At 36.2% G+C, this 25491-nt stretch overlaps 1 protein-coding gene across 1 annotated transcript in view; it reads left to right on the top strand.

Moving 5' to 3' along the window:
- Nucleotides 1-16238, top strand: part of PSMA8 (proteasome 20S subunit alpha 8) — a 44495-nt gene extending 28257 nt beyond the window's left edge. Inside the window, exons 3-7 of the mRNA XM_007487582.3 lie at nucleotides 3808-3932; nucleotides 5859-5981; nucleotides 13074-13193; nucleotides 13331-13393; nucleotides 15772-16238. Of these exons, the coding sequence (XP_007487644.1) occupies nucleotides 3808-3932; nucleotides 5859-5981; nucleotides 13074-13193; nucleotides 13331-13393; nucleotides 15772-15864 (524 nt within the window). The 3' untranslated portion in view covers nucleotides 15865-16238. The remainder of the gene's footprint in view (nucleotides 1-3807; nucleotides 3933-5858; nucleotides 5982-13073; nucleotides 13194-13330; nucleotides 13394-15771) is intronic.
- Nucleotides 16239-25491: the final 9253 nt, after the last annotated feature.

Consider the following 25491-nt stretch of genomic DNA (forward strand, 5'->3'; position numbering starts at 1 on the left):
ACATGATTGTGACAGTAAATGTCTGTGGCAATTAGAAGCCATCATAGGAAGAGCACTTGGTTTGGCATCAGAAGGCCTGTGTTTAAATCTTGCTTATAATTGTAGGGCCAGTCTGCAGGGGAAGATAGGATTAAGGATATGAGTAGAGGGAAATATGTAGGCAATCAACCAGCATTGATTAAGGGTTTACTTTTTTCTAGGTACCTTATTAGGCCCTAGGAATTAAAAAATAAAATAAAAACAAAATCCCTACTCCCAAGTAACTTTCACTTTACCAGAAGAGAGGATATATGAGAGTAATGTATACACAAAAGAAATATTAAAAGAATAAGTATGATAACAAAAGATGGATAAGGAGGATGGGAACTGGCAGGTGGGGATTGGGGGTGTAGATGGTGATGCTGGTGCCACATCTCAAAGGCACAGGTGAGGGTGAGGAAGGAGACTGTATTCTCCATGTGGAGGTTGGGAGGTGGAGAATGAAGGACTGAGAGAGATCAGTTTCATTTGTTCACCAGAGTTCAGGAGAGATGTCTAATGAAGTTGGACAAACTGGTAAGAGTTAGGTTGTGAAGAGTTGTAAAAACTTAACAGAGAAGTTTATATTTTATCCTAGAGGTAAAGGAGGGTAGCTAGATTGGTGCAGTGGATAGAGTGCTGGGCTTGGAATCAGGAAGACTCATCTTCCCGAGTTTAAATTTGGCCTCAGATACTTCCTAGCTATATGACTTGAACACTATTTGTCTCTGTTTCCTCCTTTGTAAGATAAACTGAAGAAGGAGATGGCACTCTGGTGCCTTTGCGAAGAAAACCTCAAATGGGGACACAAAAAGTCAGACATGACTGAAATTACCCAACAAAAGAGGCAATAGGAAGCCACTGGCATTGATTGAACACGGAAGGGATACAGAATTTGGTAGCTCGATGCATTAAGGGAAGAGTTCCCAGGACTACTGCATGTCACAGACAGGCCAATATTCATTCTTTGGCCAGTTACTTTTCATGTGTGTATTACTAAGCTTATTTCTCTTGCATAACTAGGGACCTCATTAAAGAGACTTTTCTAGCCTTCTGGAGTTTTATGCAATTAGTATAGTGTTATCCACAAACAAGACTGTCTGGAAAACTTCCCCATCTGTAGTGAATCTTTCTGCCATTTGTGTGTCTGATCCAATCCTTCCTGACTTGATTTTCCTGGTGTCATTTCTATTTGATATTTACATATTTGAATTGATATATTAATGAGATATTGAGATACCAAGAGTTCCAGATGAATGGTTCATTGAGAAGTCACAGATCCCAAATGTCAGTAGAAATACTTCTACTGACATTTATTGATGGTCACTGATGAGAGTCATAAATGGCTTAGAAATGCTCATATATCCTTTGATCCAGTAATACTATTACTGGGTTTGTATCCCAAAATGATTTTTAAAAAAAGGAGGTGGGGAGGGTCTACTTGTACAAAAATATTTATAGCAGTTCTCTTTGTGGTGGCAAAGATTTCAAAATTGAGGGGATATTTATCTGTTGAGAAATGGTTGAACAAATTGTGGTATGTAAAGGTGATGGAATACTATTGTGCTGTAAGGGGTAATGAATAGAATGATTTTGGAAAGAGCTGAAAAGACCTACGTGAGCTAATGTAGAATGAAGTGAGCAGAATCAGGAGAATATTGTACAATGATCAACTGTCAAAGACTTGGTTACTCTCAGCCATACAATGATCCAGAACAATACTTGAAGGGCTTATGACAAAGAATGCTCTCCACCTCCAAAGAACTGTTTGAGTTAGAATACAGATGAAAGAATACAATTTTTCACTTGTTTATTTGGGTTTTTTGGTTTTATGTGACTATTATCTTACATAAATTAACAACATAGAAATATGCTTAGCATGATAATACACATATTATCTGGATCAAATTGATTACCACATTTGATAAGGGAGAGGGAAATGAAGGAGGGAGACATATTGGATCACATAACTTCAGAAAACATGTGGAAAATTATTATTACATGTAAATGGTAAAATTAAATATCTTTGGAAAAAAAACGTATACAAGTGGGGGATGGAATGCTGATATATGAGCTGACTTAGATTTAACCTTGGGTCCTGGGGTTTTGTTTCCTACCTCCCCAACTTCTTCTGTTTTGTAATGTTCTATTATTGTTCATCTTCTTCCATAATATTTTGCAAATGAGCTTGCTTTCCAGTTGATCTTGTCCTTGGCCATCACTTTTGTGCTCTTGGCAAGTACATCATGCTTCCTAGTTGAGGTGGTTTCTGGAACAAAGAACTGTTTATTTTGGCCTTTTTTCCATTTCTGTAACTCACAAAATTCCATTGGTTGATCCTGCCCTGTTGACCAGCAATAGATATTTTTCTTAAGATCAGAACTTTCTTCCTGGTGTTGATCAAGAGAACAAAAGTAGAATGGAAGGGAGGAGTAACAGGAAATGGAAAAGAACAATATTATTGAAGGCAAGAGTGAGATTTAAGGATAGTGTTGGTATCCTTGGGTAGAATTGGGTTGATTATGTGTTATGAATAGGGAAAAAAAATCCAAAATGTAAGGACTTCTTGGAAAAGTTATATGAAAAAGAAGTGTGAATGCTGGACTAGTCATCAGTGTTCCAGCAATATATTGGGTGTCTTGTAAGAGCTGTGATGGCATTAAAAAAAAATACTTTGGGACTACCTTAAGCAAAAAGTAGTTTACTTCTCTTTCCAGTATTTCTCTTTTCATCTTGGAGCAAGCATGGTAAGTTTCAGCTATATTCCTAAAGAAGAGAAAACTAGGCATTGAGAATGAATTTGTAGAATCAGACATAGAAGAAAGAGTATTTGTCAGAATACGTTGGTTTGAGTCCTGACTCTGATCCCTATTTAGCTACGTGTTGGTTAGACCAATTTAGAGCTCTACCAGTGTATTTACATGCCTGTCTTTCTACAGCCTTTCCAACATATGCCTCCACTTAATTTTGGTCATCTGTGTCAATTTGTAGGGGTGTATTCAAAGGGTTATTTTAATATTTTTGTTATTGCTATTTGTTACATTGAGATGATCATTTAGAGTTTGTATTCTTTTTTTAATGTCTATTAGATAATGGCTGTTGGTGTTAGGTACTTTTGTCAATTCTCTATATAGTTTGCCTAAAGGTCAGGCTTTTTATTAGTGATATTTAGTGCAGATATATTTTACCACTTGACACTTTCTTTTCTACTTTCATTGATTTTATTCATGCAAAAGCTTTTTAATTTTATGTAATGATAATTATCCATCAATTTCTTATTAATAGGACTATTTTCTAGTAATAGATCTTATGAGGAATGCATAAATCCACTCTCCTGGCTGCCTTAAAAAAAAGTACACTTTTACCAAGGGTGACAGTTATTTCCTTTAAAATGACACCACTTTAAAAACATTTTTATTTAAAATTTTTTTCCCATGGTTACATGATTCTTGTTGTCTCCTTCCTCCCTCTCCCCCCCTCCCCAGTTGACAAGCAGTTCCACTGAGTTTTACATGTATTATCACTCAAATCCTTTTTCCATATTATTCATTTTTGCAATAATCTTTTAAAACTAAAACTCCCAATCATATACCCATAAAGCCAAGGGATGAATCATATGTTTTTCTTTTGTGTTTCTACTCCTACATTTCTTTCTCTCAATGTGGATAGCATTCTTTCTCATAAGTCCGTCAGCGTTGTCCTAGATCATTGCATTGCTTTTAGTAGCAAAGTCAATTACATTTGATAGAAAATGATACCACTTTTAATGGTGTTTTGAATATTTCACAGGCCTAACTGCTGATGCTAGAATAGTAATTAACCGAGCCCGTGTGGAGTGCCAAAGCCATAAACTGACTGTTGAGGATCCAGTCACAGTGGAATATATAACACGTTTCATAGCAACATTGAAGCAGGTAAGCATCTGTCTTTTAACAGGTTTCCATCTCACATCCACCAATGAATAATCCCAGTTTACTTTCACCTATTAATAATAACAGTAATAATAACCAGGACTTCTATAGAGCTTTAAGGTTTACAATGTTCTTTACAAATATTTACTCATTTTATCCTTTACTCTGGGAGGTAGGTGCTATTATTATCCTCATTTTTACAAATGAAGAAATTGAGGTAGATAGATTGAGTAGTTTCCCCAGAGTTATCCAAGATTGAGTAGTTTCCCCAGAGTTATCCAATGAAGAAGTATCTGAGGCTCAGTTTGAATTCAGGTTCAAAATCATTTTTTTTTCTTCTAACTAGTTAATTCCAGGTTCTTTGAAAGCTAGAGTTGCCTCCAATTTAGCACTGAATTTTCCTCAGACCCCTAGAATAATGATTTGCAGGAGTTAATTAATAAATGTATTCTCAATTTAATTAAATGGAACTGACTGGGTGAAAGAGAGCAAGGAGTTGAGGAGAAGGCGAAGGTCACAAGCATGGGAGTCTCAAGGATGCCAGGGAAGTATGAAAGAGAGGGAAAGAGCAGGATTCTGGTTTTGTACACATTGAGCATGAGTACTCTTAGAGGCACCCAGTGTAAAATATCCAATAGGCAATTGGGAGGAAAGGCTAAATTCTAGGCACAGTAGATAGCTCTTGCAGAAAGTATCTAGAATGCCACGTTTGGAGAATAGCTAATAAATTTGGCATTCCACTTGGCTGCAATATAGACTACATAAAGGAGAGTAAAAGGAACTAGATCAAAGGATAGAAAAATTAAAGCTAGCAGGAACTTTAAAGGTCATCTAGGCCAATCTTCTTATTTTACAGATGAGAAAATCAAGACTTAATTGCCCAGGAGAAGTGACTTGCTGCAGGTGGATATTGACATAGAATCCAGTCTTAGGACTCTAAATTCAATACTCTGTGATGGTTTATAAGTCCTATATGGGAAATACAATGGGAGATAAAGATTAGTCCTTGCCTCTAAGGAATTTACAATCTGTAACCTCAGGTAAATCAGTTGAAATCTAGACCTCAGTTTCTTCATCTGCAAAAGATGAAGAAGAAAAAAACAAAAAAAAAAGACTGGATTAACTGTCCACCAAGGTTCCTTCTAGCTCTAAAATATGTGGTCATGTATTATTAATATAGTTAAAGGACTTCATAACAAGGGAAGAGTCATTATGGTGTGGTATGTGGAAATTGGAGGTTTAGTGAAAAGAGTAAGTATTAGGAAGAACCTTAGTGCATAAGAGAATTCCCTTTGTTAGGAGTATTTGGGCTTAGGATACTTGGCTACAAGGGTGTCCTGTTTGTACTGAGCTCATTTACCATTTTCAGCATGAGCATTTACACCTTAGAATTCAGCAAACAATACAAATCAGGGCTTGGTTTATTATTATTTATTGTTATAGAAGCACCTCTTAGGTGTTAGAGAGCTGGGCCTGGAGTTAGGGAGATCTGGATACTTATTACCTAAATAAGTCATGTCACCTCTGTGCCTTAGTTTTCTGAACTGTAAAATGGAGATAACAATAGCCCCTATTTTCCAGGGTTGTTGTAATGATCCAATAAGATCTATTTTAAAGTGCTTAGCACAGCCTGGCACATAGTAGGCATTATATAAATAATAGCTATTATTATTATTATTATTATTATTATTGATTTTTTTCTAGACCCAAGAAAGTAATGGAAAAATGTTAATAATGCAGATTAAAAGTGTTTTATAAGCATCCTCTTCAGAGCTGGCTGATAAACACCAGCACATTTCTGCTTAGCTACCTCTGAGATATGGCTAACTGTTGGAAGGAAGGCTTCTTAATTTTTGTCTCCAGCCAGAAAATTACCTTCTGTTAACAGCTTGTTAAAACTAAAAGTTATTAAAACACCTTTACCTACAGAGATATACACAGAGCAACGGACGAAGACCTTTTGGTATTTCTGCTTTAATTGTGGGTTTTGATGATGATGGTATCCCAAGGTTATACCAGACCGACCCATCTGGTACCTATCATGCTTGGAAGGTAGGTACTACATTCTTGTATATAGACATAGAAGGAGTCTGTTCTTCTTTAGGGTTTGTTGTACACCATCATTTTATGATGTACAACAGAGCTGTCTCTCATGTCAGAATGTCAGTAGTTACATGAATGTATCCCGCCAGCTTCCAGAAGGAATGCTTGCCATTTACTATCACACTCGGTACAGATGACTAGAGAAATTTCTTGATTTGTTGTAAACAGGGTAGTTTCCTTTCTTTTTTTTTTAAATTTTATTTCATACATTATTTTATTTGGTCATTTTCCAACATTATTCCTTGGAAACAAAGATCATTTTCTTTTCCACGACCCCTCCCATAGCCGACATGCTATTCCATTAGGTATCACATGTGTCCTTGATTCAAACCCATTTCCATGTTGTTGGTATTTGCCTTAGAGTGTTCATTTAGAGTCTCTCCTCATTCATGTCCCTTCTACCCCTGTAGTAAAGTAGTTGCTTTTCATCGGTGTTTTTACTCCCACAGTTTATCCTCTGCTTGTGGATAGTGTTTTTCTCCTAGATCCCTGCAGATTGTTCAGGGATATTGCATTGACACTAATGGAGAAGTCCAATACGTTCGATTGTACCACAGTGTTTCAGTCTCTGTGTACAATGTTTTCCTGGTTCTGCTCCTCTCACTCTGCATCACTTCCTGGAGGTTGTTCCAGTCTCCATGGAATTCCTCCACTTTATTATTCCTTTTTGCACAATAGTATTTCATCACCAACATATACCACAGTTTGTTCAGCCATTCTCCAATTGAAGGGCATCCCCTCATTTTCCAATTTTTTGCCACCACAAAGAGCGCAACTATGAATATTCTTGTACAAGTCTTTTTCCTTATTTTCTCTTTGGGGTACAAACCTAGCAGTGCTATGGCTGGATCAAAGGGCAGACATTCTTTTGTCGCTCTTTGGGCATAGTTCCAAATTGCCCTCCAGAATGGTTGGATCAATTCCCAACTCCACCAGCAATGAATTATTGTCCCTATTTTGCCACATCCCCTCCAGCATTCATTACTTTCCTTTGCTGTCATGTTAGCCAATCTGCTAGGTGTGAGGTGATACCTCAGAGTTGTTTTGATTTGGGTCTCTCTGATTATAAGAGATTTAGAACACTTTTTCATGTGCTTATTAATAGTTTTGATTTCTTTGGCTGAAAACTGCCTGTTCATGTCCCTTGCCCGTTTATCAATTGGAGAATGGCTTGATTTTTTGTACAATTGATTTAGCTCTTTGTAAATCTGAGTAATTAGACCTTTGTCAGAGGTTTTTGTTATGAAAATTTTTTCAGTTTGTTGCTTCCCTTCTCGTTTTGGTTTCGTTGGTTTTGTTTGTACAAAAACTTTTTAATTTGATATAATCAAAATTGTTTATTTTACATTTTGTGACTTTCTATGTCTTGCTTGGTTTTAAAGTCTTTCCCTTCCCACATGTCTGACATGTATACTATTCTGTGTTCGCCTAATTTACTTATCGTTTCCTTTTTTATGTTCAAGTCATTCAACTATTCTGAGTTTATCTTGGTGTAGGGTGTGAGGTGTTGATCCAAACTTAATCTTTCCCACACTGTCTTCCAGTTTTCCCCGCAATTTTTGTCAAATAGTGGGTTTTTGTCCCAGAAGCTGGAGTCTTTGTGTTTGTCATATACTGTCTTGCTGAGGTCACTTACCCTAAGTCTATTCCACTGATCCTCCTTTCTGTCTCTTAGCCAGTACCAAACTGTTTTGATGACGCTGCTTTATAATCTAGTTTGATATCTGGGACTGCAAGGCCCCCTTCCTTTGTATTTTTTTTTATTGTTTTCCTGGATATCCTTGATCCTTTGTTCTTCCAAATGAACTTGGTTATGGTATTTTTTCTAGATCAGTAAAAAAAAATTTTGGAAGTTCAATGGGTATGGCACTAAATAGATAAATAAGTTTGGGTAGGATGGTCATTTTTATTATATAGGCTCATCCTACCCAGGAGCAGTTAATGTTTTTCCAATTGCTCAAGTCTAGTTTTAGTTGTGTGGAGAGTGTTTTGTAGTTGTGTTCATATAGTTCCTGTGTTTGTCTCGGGAGATAGATTCCTAAGTATTTTATTTTGTCTAAGGTGATTTTGAATGGAATTTCTCTTTCTAATTCTTGCTGCTGAGCTGTGTTGGAGATATATAGAAATGCTGATGACTTATGCGGGTTTATTTTGTATCCTGCAACTTTGCTAAAGTTGTTGATTATTTCCACTAGCTTTTTGGTTGATTCTCTAGGATTCTTTAAGTAGACCATCATGTTATCTGCAAAGAGTGATAACTTGTTCTCCTCCTTGCCTATTTTGATGCCTTCAATTTCTTTTTCTTCTCTAATTGCTACTACTAGTGTTTCTAGTACAATGTTAAATAATAGAGGTGATAATGGGCATCCTTGTTTCACTCCTGATCTTATTGGGAATGCATCTAGTTTGTCCCCATTGCAGATGGTGTTTGCTGATGGTTTTAGATATATACTGCTTATTATTTTTAGGAAAGACCCTCCTATTCCTATGCTTTCTAGTGTTTTTAATAGGAATGGATGTTGTATTATATCAAAGGCTTTTTCTGTGTCTATTGAGATACTCATGTGATTTTTGTTGGTTTGCTTGTTGATATGGTCAATTATGTGGATGGTTTTCCTAATATTGAACCAGCCCTGCATCCCTGGTATAAATCCTACTTGATCATGGTGGATGACCCTTCTGATCACTTGCTGGAGTGTTTTTGCTAGTATCCTATTTAGGATTTTTGCATAAGGAGATTGGTCTATAGTTTTCTTGCTCTGTTTTTGACCTGCCTGGCTTTGAGATCTGTACCATGTTTGTGTCGTTAAATGAATTTGGTAGAACTCCTTCTTGGCTTATTCTGTCAAATAGTTTGTTTAATATTGGGATTAGTTGTTCTTTGAATGTTTGATAGAATTCATTTGTAAATCCATCTGGACCTGGGCATTTTTTCTTAGGGAGTTCTTTGATGGCTTCAGCTCTAAAATGAGTCATAATAATAACCCTGCCTACCTTACAGGGTTTTTGGGATGAGTTTTTTATAAACCTAAGAGTCCTATATAAGCAATAAGATAGTATTATTACAAATCAGAAATTATATCTTATATCTTAGGTGTTTATTTTTGTTTGATGTCATCCTTTGATAAATAGTCAAGTTATTAAAATTAATTAGACCTACTTTCAACTATATACAATTTAATTAAACTAATTTCCATAAAATGTTATAACAACTTGTATATCAGTCTTGCCCCTCATCATATCTGCCTCCTCCAAGTTTCTGACAGCTGACAGTGGCTTCCAGTGAGGACCACTTGGGTTCCAGATGACACAAAGTCATTTAACTTGCTCCCCACCCCCACCTAGCAACTTTCTAGGACTATAAATTGCAACACAGTTTTAATAAGATTATGGTTAGGTACAAAAAACAATCATGAATTTGTTAAATAATTGTAATAATAATAAATTTATTGATCTGGTTTACCAAAGGGAATTATTTACCAGGAGTATCATACACAAAGGAAATCATAGGTCCAATCTGAAACGAAGTCATTATTCATATTCTTTGTCCAATTATTTCAACTCATTTTTCTTCTTCCATGGACATAATGTGTGGTGCCTTCCATCACAGAAGTCAGGCAGAAAGGGAAAGGATTTAGGAGAGAACACAATGAACTCAAATTTCAGTTTGAGGGTACCTAGCTAGGGTGACATGTAGGGAGAATCATTCAGCAGGCTCCTGACTAGAGATGTAAGACTGTAACTAAGAGAGATGAGGGCTGACTATGCCATTTAGAGAAGTACCTGCATAGGGGTGACAATTACAGGCGTGTGAATTATTGAGATTATTGAAAAAGATAATGGGAGGCAGGACAGAGGACTGCTTGGGCTCTATTTATATGTAGAAAATATGAATTTGGAACCAGCAAAGCTTATTAAGAAGGATTAAGTCAGTCAGGTTGGAAAAGAACCTTGTCAAAGCATTATCCCGAAAACATGAGGAGGAGAAAATTCAGAAGGGGGATGGGGCAAGGAGGTGAGGGTCATTAATTCTGCATAAAGATGAGAACTAAGAGACTGCTGGATTTAGCCATTACATTGATGGAAAGATCAGTGGTCAGTTGAGTGATGAACACTGAAGTTATATTTCCAGGTGTTGAAAAATATGAAAGTGGAAGCAATAAAGATGGACATTTTTCTTGGATATTTTATATGGGAAGGAAAGTCGAAAAATAGGACTATACTTTTGAATAGATGATAGAATCAAGTGGAGGTATCTCAGACACTAGTCATGTGACCCTGAGAAAGTAATTTAACTTCTGATGGCTTCTTTTCCCCAAACTGTAAAAGGGATAATATTAGAGTAATAGGGAACTGTCCTAGAGGGATGGGAGCTGATACAACCCACCTAGGAACTCCCTGGGTCCAGTAAGCACAAACCCCTTAGCTTATGAAAAACAAAGTTTATTTTGTAAAGGGAATAAGAGAAACTGATAGGTAAGAAAGACCCTGACATGCTTAAAACTAACTCCACCCAACTTCTATGTCTCCTGCTTAAGGAGAGCCTTCTTTCTCTTTTCTGGGCCCTGCTTACAGCTCCCTATTCTACCTAAGGAAAAAACAAACAAACCATGCTATCTGACTATAACCTTATCTGCCCTCTAGTGATTAACAAAAAGAAAAAGGAAAAGTCTGGGTTTGGCTGCACTAAGTAACCCAAAGTCACAGATGAAAATCTTTGGATTACCTTAGCCCAAGAGGATTTCTGGCAGATGGACCACTGGCAGATGATCTCTGGACTCAGGGAAAATTATTTCTCTACCAAGAAGTCAAAAATTTCTCCGTGAAATTTTGACTATCTAGGGAAAATCTCTCAGAGCAAAACCTTCTTTCAGTTTGGTGGAAATCCAGGCAGAGTCAAAACCTCCTTTCAGCTCCATGGAAATCCCAGAAGGAAGTAAGTCAGAGTTCAGACTCCCACAATTCCTTTTTCCTTCCCAGAATCCTTTCCCAGGGCTTTTATCAAAATTCCCTTCTTTTAGCTAATCCCTGAAACCAGTCTATCCCTAACTTATATTCCTACATTAGCACACAATTCCCAGTATTTTCGTGAAGATCAAATGAAGTAATATTTGTAAATACTTAGGATAGCATAGTTAGTGTTTAATAAATACTTGTTCCCTCTCCATGATCCTTCCCAGTATCAATCAACAAGTATTTTTTAATTGTATGCTATATGAGATATACTGGGGATAGAAGTACAAAGAATAAAATAATCATACTTGCAATGAGTTCTAAGATTTAGAGCTTAAAATAGCTTTTATAGAGACCATTGAGTCCAACCCACTGCTTCATTCTCAGATAAGCAAACCGAGACACAGATAAAGTAATTTGCCCAGGATCAAATAGGTAGTAAATATTTGAGGTAGGATTTCATCCCAGATCTTACCCAACTCCAAATCCAGTGCCCCATCCATCTTGTTTGAGATAGATATGGAACTTTTATTTTGTTCTTTATTTATTTTTTATTAATTAATTTAGAATATTTTCCCATGGTTACATGATTCATGTTCTTTCCCTCTTCTTCCCCCTCTTCCCCCAGGGGCTGATGAGCAATTCTACTGGGTTATACATGTATAAAGTGTTTAAAATAATACATGTTCAAAACCTATTTCCATGTTATTAATATTTGCAATAGAGTGATCATTTAAAGATGGGACTTTTTTTTTAACCATCTCAGATATATATGGGAGTTTTGGATCAAAAGATTTGGGCAGTTTAATCACTTTTTAAGCATAATTCCATATTACTTTCCAGAATGTTTGAACCATTTCACAGTTCCATTGACAGTGAAGTGTAACTTGTCTTATGTTTGTGCAACTTTGCCTTAATTGTTATCATTACTTGTCATCTTTGTCAGTTTGTTCATTGTGAGTTAAAGAAACCTCAGGATTATTTTGGTCTGTATTTATTTTGTTCCTTTTTTTAAAGTTTCTATTTTATTCCAAGTTTTCAATTTTTTCTCTATCTTCTCCCCACCATGCCCATTAAGAAGGCAATAAAAACAAAACACATTACACATATGCATGGTCATGTAAAACAAATTCTTATGTTAACTATGTCTGGAGAGAGAGCAAGAAGAAACTACCTGTGTTTTAATGTCCTTCAACTTTCTCTTTGTAGATGAATAATAATTGCTTGTTTTATCCTGAGTCTTTTGAAATTGTGACTGTCATTGTGTCATTAGAGTTATGAAATCCTTTATTTTTACAAAATAACTGGTTTTTATAAATTGTTCTGTTTCTGCTTACTTTACTTTGTATCAGTTCATACAAGTCTTTCCAAGTTTCTCTGAAATCATTCCCTTCGTCATTTCATGAAGCATGATAGTGTTCTATCACATTCATGGGCATCCCCTTAGTTTCCAATTATTTGCCATCACAAAAAGAAGAGCTATAAATATTTTTGTATATCTGAGACTTTTTCTCTTTTCTTTGATCTCTTTGGAGGGTTTAAATCTAGCAACTGTATTACTAGGTCAAAACATAAGCATTATAATAACTTTATGGGCATAGTTCCAAATTACATTCCAGAATAGTTGGACAAGTTCATAGCTCTACCAACAATGCATTCCCATATCCCTGCCAGCATTTATCATTTACTATTTTTATCAATCTTAGCCAATATTATGGGTATGAGGAGGTATCTCAGAGTGGTTTTAATTTGCACTTTTCTAATTATTAGGGATTTAGAGAATTTTTTCATATGGCTATTGATAGTTTTGGTTTCTTCCTCTGAAAGCTGCCTGGATCTTCTTTTATCTGAATATTACTCATTTGTAATCATTTTGAAAGTTATTTGTATTGATCTTTGACCATTTATCTACTGAGGATTAGGGAAATATGAATTATTAGATAAAATGTTTTAGTCTTTGAAGTATAAAATTCCAAGGCTATTCTGGAGAATAAGACAAGTCCTATATACAAAACTCCTCAAGGCTACCTAGTTTCAATAATTGGAAAATAAATGCAGCGATATTTGTAATTATCTTTTCTTTTTCAGGCAAATGCAATAGGCCGCAGTGCTAAGACTGTTCGTGAATTTCTGGAAAAAAATTATACAGAAGGCACTATAGCAACTGACAGTGAAGCTATCAAATTGGCAATAAGAGCACTGCTAGAAGTAAGTTTTCCGGCATGGTGCTAGCTTATGATAAATTGCTTCAAAAGAGCTTGTTTCCCTTTCCCCACCCTATTGGTTTATTAAAACATAAAGTATTCTGTGGAAATCTTTCTAATATTGTGCTCATATTATTCTAGGTTGTTCAGTCTGGTGGAAAAAACATTGAACTTGCTATCATAAGAAGAAACCAGCCATTGAAGGTAGAAGTGATTGATTAAAAGGAGAATTTTTTTTTTTAAGTATCTGAACTACAAATCTCCTGACAGAAATGTTCCTGCGTACCTCAATCAAATGCAGAAATGTCCCCAAACATCTGATGATGCCTTATGACATGACTCCTGTTTTCTCTTCCAGACTGATGCTTTCAACATTACTACTCAGTCATCATGCACTCATTTGTAAATAGGTTTTAGTCAACAATAAGAGTGGAGTTAGAAGCTTGAAAACAGTAACACAGGAAATATGTTTGAAGATAGATTTTTTTGAAAATAAGGTCATAGGCAAAAAACTCCCCTAACTTTTTCTAGGTGAAATAGTTGTGTGCACAGTACCTGGCACTCTCCAAATTGATTAACAAATGCTAGTTGATTGGCCATGAGAATTCTTGCAAATATTATATAGTTTTCCTGTACATATTTGATAGAACTTTGTTGGTAGTGAATTCTGTGATGCTAAAGCAGGTTTGGTGACTCAGTGGATAGAATACTGGTCCCAGAGTCAGGAAGACCTGAATTCATAAATGGCCCCAGACATAGTAGCTGCTATTAGACCCTGGGGAAGACACACAATTTCCATTTCCTCAGTTTCCTAATCTGCAAAAATGGAAATAATAATAATAGCACCTACCTCCAAGGGTTATTGTGAGGAAAAAATGACATTTGTATAGCACTCTATAAATGCTATTTGTGGTTTTGGTTGATATAAGGCATTCCTACTTTTACTTGTCTCAGCTTACTCTGAGTCATCTTGTACTTTTCAGAAGATGAAAATAACCCCTTATGATACTCTAAGCAAAACTTTGCTGTTATCTTTTGGAAAAGTACAAGCCAAGGCAGGAAAGGTTGGAGTCGGGGAGATCTATAAAGGAGCCCACTTGGGCTGGAGCATCTTGTATTCATAGTATATGAGACAAAATCAGCAAGACAAAAATCTTAATTGCCATGTAACTTGGAGTGGTTTGCCATTTCCTTCTCTAGCTCATTTTGCAGATCAAGAAACTGAGACAAACAGGGTCAAATGCCCCAGGAACACCCAGCTGAGCACTCTTTATTTATTGTGCCACCTTGCTGGGCAACTTTTTTTGGCAAGTTATTCTAAATTTTTATTTAAAAAACTTTTTCCATGGTTACGTGATTCTTCTTGTCTCTGTCCCCCTTTCCCTCTTCCCTCCTAGAGCTGACCAGCAATTCCACTGAATTGTATATTATCACTCAAATCCTATTTTCTTATTAATTTTTGTAATAGAGAGTAATCTTTTAAAACCAAAATCCCAAATTGCATAAGAGGTAACATTTTAAAAGAAACAAAACTTCCTGAAATATTTTTAAGAATATTTAAAAATTATGGTCACACCTTCTTAGTTAAGAGCAGATGATGAAGCATGATGTCCTCAGCTCTTTGAGGGCAAAGATTGTCTACTTTTCATTATTTGTATTAATCCGCAATGGCTGTCATGAGGTATGGAACAATATAATAAATAGATGCTTTATTAATAAGGGTCTGTTGATTGGTTGATTAGTAGAATAGACAGTTTTGGGCTATTTGGGTTGATTGGCTTTGAGGAAGTTAAGGTAGGTAGAAGAGTCAAGGATGACTTTGAGATGACAAACCACATTGTTGGAGAGGATTATCACAAGAAATAGATGAAACAGGTTTATGAAATTGTTAATTTAATCAATTCCATTTTGGACCTGTTGAATTGGAGGTGTTTATTGGACATCCAAGTGGAGAAGTTGCCCATGCAGACCTGAAGAAAAGTAGAAAGCTTAAGGCTGAGTATATGTATAGATTGGGAAATCACCAGCATAGTAATGCCATGTGAGCTAGTGAGAACAGAAAGGATCTGCAGTAGGTTAGAAAGAGAAGTAAATAATCTTTTTTTTAAATTCTCTGTTATTTATTCCATTTGTTATCTATCCCCCAATTTGTTAGCTGATAGAAATAGACACCCAAATAGTAAAGAAAAAGGAGAAATATGATTTATTTGCTAATGAAACAGGTTGTGAGTGGTAATAGTATGGTATAATTAAAACAGTGAAAAAAGGGCAAGTTTTTTGCCTTGGTTTTTTTTCTTTGACATTTCTGTGCCCAGCAATTTTAGAAAAGAAACACTACATGAATGTGGTACACTATCCTGTTAAGGTTAGGCTTTTGAAACTTAAAATTCATATTATTATTGTGGAATAATGGCAGTTAAATGCTTTTCAATGGATCTGTAGATATAATTGATAGAACTGAAAATTATTTTTTCTTTCATTTGTTCTCTTCAAAGAGTAGATCATTAATCTATGTATTCTATCTGAATATTTAATCAAAAGTCAGTGATTTAGAAAGTAAATTTAACTTTTTTCCATTTCAGATGTTTAGTGCCAAAGAAATTGAATCTCAAGTTGTGAATATAGAAAAAGAAAAGGAAGAAGCAGAGAAGAAGAAATCAAAGAAGGTGGTTTAATGTTTTGTTCTTGTACCACCACTTAAAAAATTTCATACCATTCAGCAGTTTACTACAGTTTTATAGCAAGTAAATTACCTACCTTGTTTGGTTTGTTGAATACACAATTTTTTTTGACTGAGCTTTTGGGAGACATATTTTGTAGTTCCTTTCAATGTATTATATAGATGTCCTCAGTTCAGAAACATAATCTCAGTAACAGTTGAAAATCATGGGATTTTCAACCAGACTTGTGGTTATATTTCACTCAGAATCTGAGACTTGTCAGATATTATTTTCTTTAAGCACATGTTTGATATAGCAACTGGAATTTATAGACATAAAAAACTGTTTGAAATTAAATATTCAATAAAGTGTTAAGCATTTACTCTCAATTATGTGTGTTTCTCTGAAACATATTGCCCTCTCTTTGAATATTGAAAAGCAATTTTCTGAGTTAGGTTAAAAAATTGTAGGATCATAGTTTTATATTTTTAATTTTATTTAATTAGATGATTTAGAATCATTTTCCATGGTTACAAGACTCATGTTCCTTCCCTCCACCCCCCTCCCATATATGACACAATTCCACTGGGTTTAACATGTGCCACCAGGATCATAGTTTTAGAGTTGTGTCATGTCAGAAAACATTTATTAAGTGTCTAATATTTGCCAGACACTGGCTCAGCTTTAGATTTAGAGCTAGAAAGAGACCTAAGGACCTACCACAGAGATGGTGACAGAATCAGGCACATCTTTTGATGCTTTAGGAACTCTTGAAACATCCTGATCTAGTGGTATCAAAATCAAATAGAAATGTGTCTGCTAAATTGTATATAGTGATGCCTGCTGGTGCATACTAATAATACTGAATTTTTATTTATTTCATTAGATATTTACTAATTACACTTTAATCTAGTTGAGGGGCATTTGGGAGGGTTGGGCCAATTGCAGGCACTTCTGTTTTAATAGATGCCACCTCATCCCCACATTAAAACAGTGTTCTAAATGACTTTTGATTTATCATCTCCATCATATCATATGTTAGGTACTTACAGCAGGGAAGTATGTGTGATCAGTATCTGTTCTTTCAGCACCCACTTTGGGCTTATCTCTGTGATGGGATTGATGGGAAGCCAATAGAAAATGCAAGATGTGATTCCTACCTTCACATTGAAAAGACATAAGCACTGACCACAAAGTGATCATAGTATAAGTAACAAAGATCGAAACGAAGGGTGTTTTACCTAATGCCTTGCTTTTGTGATAGAAGTTTCAAACCCTAGAACTGGAGTTACAGTCTGGGAAATTGCTGGAGCCTCAGCCACAGTGGGGGAGGGGCCCCAGGAGATGTTCTAGAATCTTGGGAGAGCAAGACAGTGTCAGTGTCTCAATCCTGAGACAGCCTAAGGAAAGGTCTGGTCAAGACTTTGCTCCCGAGGAAAGATTTACATCTTTCTCCTGGTGATTGGGCCCCCTTCCCCCCCACCGATTCCCAACTGAAGTGGCCAGTTTGGAGAAGACACCAAGCAGCTGACAAGATCACCTGACAGCTCCTGGTGCCCTGGGTCTGGTCAATGTCCAGGGGAGCCAAGACCAGGGCCATCCAAGCCTGAATCAGGGCCTAAGGCTGCCAAAGCCTGGGTTCCCCAACTTGAGGAGGGAGGTAAGGGTAGATAGAATAGGGATGCCTTTTCCTCTTTCCTCACAAAAAACCTTCCTGCAGCCATTTCCCTGTGTTATTCCCAAATTGGTCAGTTAGAATAAAGTTTGTTGTTTTCCCCAATTGACTAGTGTGAGTGGAAACCAGTTACAGTTGGGGGAGGGGGGTGTAACTCTCTGTCTCTCAGAGGAAAGACATTAGTAGTAGAGGGAAGTCAAGAGGTAGTTTGGGGTTGAGCAGCCATAACTGAGGGGAGGCTGAAGGAGGGAACTATTCACTCCCCCTCTCCTCTCCCTTGGCCAAGTTAAACAGCAGCTATCTTCCCTCAAACCCTGCTTTGAGAAGGGAGGTCTCCATTTTTTTCTCCCTCTCTTTACCACCAGACTAACCCTCTATTACACTTTTGATATTTAAGACATTTTGCTGGGAATGACAAGGGATGCTAGTAACCTTTTTGGATAGGGATGTAGTTGGAGGAGTGAATTTTTAAAAATCTTTTGAGAGCAACGAGTGATTATCAAACCATTTGGGCCAAACCTGGAAGAATTTAGGAAAAAGCAAAAAGTAACCATTTTGGAAAGGTTCCATTTATGATTCATGTTTGTTAGTTCCTTTGGCCACTGTGTCAGTGTTCTAGTCAATTGAATGTTGGACTTTCAACCAGGGAGCTCTGATTTCTAATCTTGCCTCAGATGCCAGCTATGTGACCCTGGGCAAGACTTGACCCCTATCAATTGTTCCAAAATAAGGTGATTGGACTCCATGTCTTTAAAGATCTCTTAACACAAAATCTATGGCCTTCTATCTCTTTCTTCCCAAGACTGAGCATTCACTATGCTTCCATTGCCACCAACTAACTCATGAGTATCTTAGAATGATAAAATTCTAGAGTCCAAAGAATGTTTATACAAAATCTAATCCTGGGTGCAAGCTCTGCTGAACCATGTCTGCTTTCTAAGTGTTGGCTAAGTGCTATCTCTTATCTTGAGCTGCTTAGCTCCCTTAACTTTGGTTCTTGAGTTCATGATCAACCTAACCAGATTATTTTTTCTCTGTCTGACTCATTTGCTGTTGCCATTAGATTTGGGCATCCTCTTCCTTGATAAGCTCTTCTAAGCCAGCTCGAGTTTATTGATAGATTTTCATTTTGGCATATTAATCAGTTTCCCTAGCCTCACTAAAAACCTTCCCATAAAAGCATTGAGTGAAACTGTCTAATTGAGTGACTTCAACTAAAGATTCCTGTTGTTTTCCATTTTTATACTTGATTGATTGCTAACATAAAGTAATGACAATATGCTTTAGATGGAATAATTGGACACTGATAAGTATTTGGATTTTATTGCCTTTTAGAGTTGCCTTCATTTGCATTATTGTCATTATGTGTATACGATGACAATATATGTATATATGCATATATATATATATATATATATATATATATATATATATATATTTGGTTTTGCTTTCTTTACTCCATCTCAGTTTTTTCATCATGTTTCTTCAAGTGGTAGAATAACCACACATTACTTTCTAATGCCATAATTTGTTTGGACATTCCTAAATAGCTATAGAACTTATGTCCAATTCTTTGTTGGTATAAGTAGTGTTGCTAATTTGGAGTTAGGTAAAGAGATTACAATGTCCATAATCTTTGACCTGAAGATTTCACTTTGAGGCATATACTGTACTTCAAGGAGGTCACTGACAAAAAAAATCTTGTGTAATAATATAAAAATAATATTTATATAGTACTTAATTGTGCTAGTCACTGTGCTAAGTGCTTTACAAGCATTAGCTTATTTGACCTTCATAGTGATCCAATGGGCTAGATGCTACTACTATCCCCATTTTACAGATGAGGAAACTAAGGCAAATAGACCTAACCAGGGTCACAGAGCAAGGAAGTCTCTGAGGGCTGATTTGAACTGATATCTTCCTGAGTTTACGACTCACTGTATACACTGCATCACCTAGCTGGCACTTTATAGCAGCAAAGAACTAGAATAGATGGCTATGGATTAATAAATTCCAACAAATACTGTACACAAATGTAATGAAATATTATGGTGCTATAAGAAACCATGACTATGATGAATACAGAGAATCATAATCCTTTATTGGGCTCATAATCGCTGCCTCTGACACGTAATATCTGTGTGATCCTGGGAAAAAAACTTCATTTATCAGTGGTCCAGGTCATGATCTGACATGACAAGTAGCTTCACAGGTTCAGACAACAGCTGAACAACAATAATACAAATAAAGCCTTGGGTGCAGTGGATAAGAGCTTGGATCCTAAAATTCAGGAAGACATGAATTCAAATAGAGCTCTCCTACACAACTGTACAATCCTGGGCAAGTCACTTATGCCTCAGTTTCCTTATTTATAAAAAGAAAAATAATAACATCTATCTTATAGGGTTGTGAAGAGCAAATGAATTATTTCTTTTTTAATGTAATTTTTTTCTGGGCTATACATGTTTATTATGTAAAACACATTTCCATATTATTCATTTTTGTAAGTGAATAATCTTATAGAACCAAAACCCTAACTCATATCCCCAAATAAATAAGTGATAAATCATGTTTTCATCGGTATTTCTACTCCAGTTCTTTCTCTGGAGGTAGATACCATTCTTTTTCCAAATGAATTATTTCTAAATTGCTTAGCACAAAATCTAGTGTGTAATTGGTGCTGCATAAACTTTAGCTATTCATGGAAAGATTTATATGACCTGATGCTAAGTGAAGTAAGAACTAAGAAAGCAACATAATATTCTCACCATACAAGGAAAACAACTCAATGTAAATGAAAAGTAAAGCCATCTAAACGAAGTGATAGAAACTCAGTGTTGTAGATTTCTAATGACCAAGGCTGGCCTCCAAGAAAATATTCCACTTTGCTGCTTTGCAGGTATGGGGGACCGTGGGTGCCAGACAATGCATAACCTCAAGGATTTTCTCAACATGTAGTTGCTGAACCTTTTGTTTCTTTTTATCTATTATAAGAGATGGTTCTGAAGGGCTAAAGGGAGTGAGGGATACAGTGAGAAAGGTATGTGATATAAAAGCAAAAGACGCCGATACAAATTTATTTTTAAAAACAGTGCTGCTATAAATATGTTGGCACATTGAAGACTTTTTGCTGTTGGTTTTTTGGTATATAAATTCAGTAATGGAAACAGTAGTTCAAGAGTTAATATGGGTAGTATAGAGAACCTGGTTCTAATTTGGCCTCAGACACTTCCTAGCTGTGTAATCCTGGGTTAGTTATGTAACCCTCTGCCTTAGAATTGATACTTAGTATCAATTCTAAGACAGAAGGTAAGGTTTTTTTTTAATTGTTAAAACTTAACTAGTTTTTCTTACAGAATTCCAAATTGTTTTCCAGAATAGTGAGAAAAGTTAACATTTCCAGCAGTAAATTAGTGTGTCCATACCACATTGGGGATGATGAAGAGTATATTCAGAAATGTATAATGTAAAAGCAAAAGATGCCCATAAAACTTTTTTAATGTAACTATAAATAATAAAGACATTTCTGAAGAAAAAAGTTTTTAAAAAAAATGAGACCTTTCAGGACACTGATCTTCAAAGAATCAAAATTTCAAGAGACCCAAAACAGGGCTAGAGTATTTTTCCTTTGTGTGTCTTTGGGGGGCCCCCTTTTCAGTATAGCCCCAAAGAAGAATAAAGGGAATAAAAATTTATATTAAATTAATGTTATACATATTTTATTATTGTGTACAGTTATATATTCCATTTAGAGGCGGCTAGGTGGCACAATGGATAGAGCACTAGGTGTGGAGTCAGGAAGACCTGAATTCAAATCCACTTCAGATGCTTAGTAATTGTGTGTCCCTTGGCAAGTCACTTAACCTTTGCCTCAGTTTCCTTGTCTGTAAAATGGAGATAATACTAGCACCTACCTCCCAGGGTGGTTGTGAGCATCAAATGAGATAATAAAGTGTTAACTGTTAGCTATTATTATATAGTATAAGTGCCAGGCCATGTGTAATGTTCTTTACAATTATTATCTCATTTGATCCTCACAACCCGGAAATAGATGCTATTAAAATCCCCATTTTAAAACTGAGAAAACTGAGACCAAAAAGAAGTCACTCAGCATTAATGCTAAATGCATTAGTAAAGTGAAATCAATATTAAAATGTTAAAAGCATTAAGATCTAAAGTGGCCGAACTGTTACTTCTGGTAATCTGAAATTCCAATTCTCCCACCCTGACTGTGGGTAGTTTGGAGTATTGGACCAGGAGTCAAAAAGACTCATCTCCTTGAGTTCAAATCTGGCTTTAGACACTTACTATGTGGCCCTGGACAAGTCACTTAACTGCCTCAGTTCCTCATTTGTAAAGTGAGTCAGAGAAGGAAATGGCAAGAAAATCCCAAGATGTAGACTCTAAATGATCACTCTATTGGAAATATTAATAATATGGAAATAGGTCTTGAACAATGATACATGTAAACTCCATTGGAATTGCTTATTGGCTATGGGATGGGAGAGGGAGGAGGGGAGGGAAAAAACATGAATCATGTAACCATGGAAAAATGTTCTAAATTAATTAAATAAAATTTTAAAATAAAATACAAAAAACTGAAAAAAAAAAGAAAACCCCAAGAGTTGGAGAAAAATGAACTCTCTCTCTCTCTCTCTCTCTCTCTCTCTCCCTCTCCCCCCACCCCTTCTTTCCATCTCTGACTCTGTCTCTCCTTCGCTCTGTCTGTCTGTCTCTCCTCCACCTCTCTTTCTGTCTCTGTCAGTCTCTCCCTCTCTCCTCTATCATTTATCCTGCAGCAAATATAGAAGAACTCACAGGTGAAAGCTGTTATTAAGCATTTTTGAGCTAACAAAAGTAGGGGGAAATCAGCTTGCCTCTATCAGCCTTAGCCCCCTTTTTTTCCTGGCCAATGGCAATCATCAATTCCAACTCCTGGTTACTGACCCTCTCCCCAGGTCATTTGACTTTGGTCCTCCCAACTCCTGGTGCCTGCATCCCCTTCCAAGGTTATCTTGTGTATTTTCTTTGGGTTCTGTCTATTTTTCTATGTGTACATGGTATCTTCCCATTGAAAGGTCAGCTTTGTGAGAGCAGGAACTTCTGTGTTTATATGTTTATATCTTTAGTGCTTAGCCCAGGACAAAGCACTTAACAGGGGCTCAATCCTATCCATCAATGCTCTTGATTGATAGATTGATTCGTGGGGGTGGGGAAGGCCCCTGAATCTCCTGCATGGCCCTGGTTCTGAAGTTGACACTGAAATGGAGAGATGAAACACAAAGTATTGCTGTAGGCCTTAAAGCCTCTGTAATCAGAGCACAATGTTCAGACAGTGTTCTTTAGCAAAGGCTAATCCAGATGTCTCTCTTTGGCATCTAAAGATCCAGAGAATGGAAATGGGCAGTGAAACAGGTGCTTCAGAAGGGTTTACTTACCTTGAGATGAATGTTCCAGTACATCCATCCCTTTAAAAATTAGCATTCACTTTTTTCCACTTCTAATTATTTCTGGAAATTTTATTTTTCATTATGAGTCACAATTACCCAGTGATTTTTGGCATTTTTATTTCTCTTGTTTATCCTTTGATCATTTTATTTGTTAGAGACTTACTCTAAAATATTTTGTCAGTTCCTCATAAATTTTGTGTCATTTTTTAATGTTTTCCCTGTTAACATTTTATTTTTGTTTTTACTATTATTAGAGCTAACTTTTATATTACTGCTTTGACATTTGCAAAGAGCTTTTAAAATGTCTCATTTTATTCTCATAACAATCCCAGGAGGTATATGCTATTATTATCCCCATTTTCCAGTTGAGGACACTGAGGTGAGGTAGTGTTTTTGTTTTTATATTTATTATACATACTTGTATAGAAAAAATTTTAAATGGTTTATAACTACCTTGTCCCCAATGGTTTCCACTATTTAATAAGTAAATTTTTTTTCCCTCTGCACAATTGAGATAAATATATCATTCCATTTTCCCCTCCTCTTTGAATAGTTCCTTTTTTATTTTTAAGTCCAGGATCCAGCTGGAATTTTTTGTGGCATATGGCATGAGATATGGGTCCAAATTTATTTTCTGTTATATTTCAAGCCAGTTTTCCCAACAATACTTACTAGATCCTCTACTTATTTTTTTCTCTAAGTTTTTCAGAAATTAATGTGTATGTATTTGATTCAATAGATGGTATATTTATTGCATTCCATTTGAGAAATGGCTACTTGTTAAGTGTAGAGTTTGTTGTTGTTGTTGTTTTATTGTAGAGGAAATGACTTATTTATTTGTTTGTTTTATTTAGTCAATTTAGAACATTATTCCTTGGTTACAAGAATCATTTCTTTCCCTCCCCTCCCCCACCCTTCCCATAGCCAACAAGCAATTCCACTGGCTTCCACATGTGTCCTTGATCAAAAGCTATTTCCATGTTGTTGATGTTTGCACTAGGATGATCATTTAGGGTCTATAGCCCCAATCATATTCCCCTCTACCCATGTAATCAAGCAGTTGTTTTTCTTCTGTGTTTCTAATCCCACAGTTTTCCCCCTGAACGTGGATAGTACTCTTTCTCAAAAATCCCTCCTAGTTGTTCAGGATCACTGCATTGTCACTAATGGAGAAGTCCATTAAAATGTAGAGTTTTAATGACATGATTTACATTTTATGATATGCATTCAAGTCTGGAAGTACATGTCTATCATAATTCCAGCTCAGTGTGTGTGTGTGTGTGTCCTTGATATTCAATGAGCAGTTATTAAGTATCCACTCTAGAATCAGGCCTTGCGTTATTCTTTCCCACTTACTTTTCCCCATACATTCCACTCTGATTTATCCAGTTCTATATTGTTCCATTGTTTTCAGCCATGTCCAGCTCTTTGTGACCCCATTTGGGGTTTCCTTAGCAAAAATACTGGAGTGGTTTGCCGTTTTCTTTCCCCACTCATTTTACAGATGAGGAAACTGAGGCAAACATTTACGTGACCTGTCCAAGGTCACACAGCTAGTAAGTATCTGAGGTCAGATTTGAATTCAGGAAGAGGAACCTTCCTGACTCCTGACCTGGCACTCTAGTATAATACCAAGCTGTTAGTTCTATATGTAACCCTGAGTACTTAGGAGGTTAGTCTTATAGCATAACCCTACTTCCTCCCAAGCGTTGGGTTTATTTTTGCAGAGGGACAGCCCTATGTTGTGTGCAGTGTATTTTGATTAAGGTTTGCCCAAAATTAATGTGTATTTGGATTGAGACCTCTGGAGATTCCTTCCCTTGCCCTTTGTAGCTTACTTTGAGATGGTCCATGGCAACATAATTGTCTTTCCATGGACTACTTTTCCCAGAGAAATACTCCTCTCTGTAAGTAAATCTATCTGATTTATATAGGCATCGTATCTGTAACTTTGTCCTTAGTATCATCACCCTCTACCGAGCTGAGATAGCTGGCTCAATGCTGGCAATTCAGGACAACTAATGAAATGATATTCTTCTTGTACACCTACAAAATGAAGCTGAGAAAGTGAAAGAGACATCCTGACTTGCAAACTGTGCAACATTGACAAGTCATTTAATTTCCTTGGGCCTCAGTTTCATCATTTGTAAAATGAAGAGGTTGGACTAGATGGCCCCTGAGATCTCACCCTTCTAACTCTAGGCCCATGATCTATGACCAAGCAAAAATAATATTCAAGAATATTTATTATTACTAATGCAATTATTTCACCTACCTGGTTAGGACATAGCAGGCTCCATGTTAGGCCAAGTTGAGCAAGCTCAAAAATAGGGTTTCTTTGTTGCTTTGCTTGTAGATGTTTTAGAATCATTCTCTTTTTCTGGAATTGTATCTTGGCTGACCTCACCATAAGAGGTCTTTATAGTAGATTCTTTTTTGTTTATTTGTTCATTATTTTAGCCTACTTCCTTACTTTTTAACTTTTGTTAAGGCCAAGTTTTACATTTTTTTTTCTTT

The sequence above is a fragment of the Monodelphis domestica genome, chromosome 3, assembly GCF_027887165.1.
Source record: "Monodelphis domestica isolate mMonDom1 chromosome 3, mMonDom1.pri, whole genome shotgun sequence".
Lineage (NCBI taxonomy): Eukaryota > Metazoa > Chordata > Mammalia > Didelphimorphia > Didelphidae > Monodelphis > Monodelphis domestica.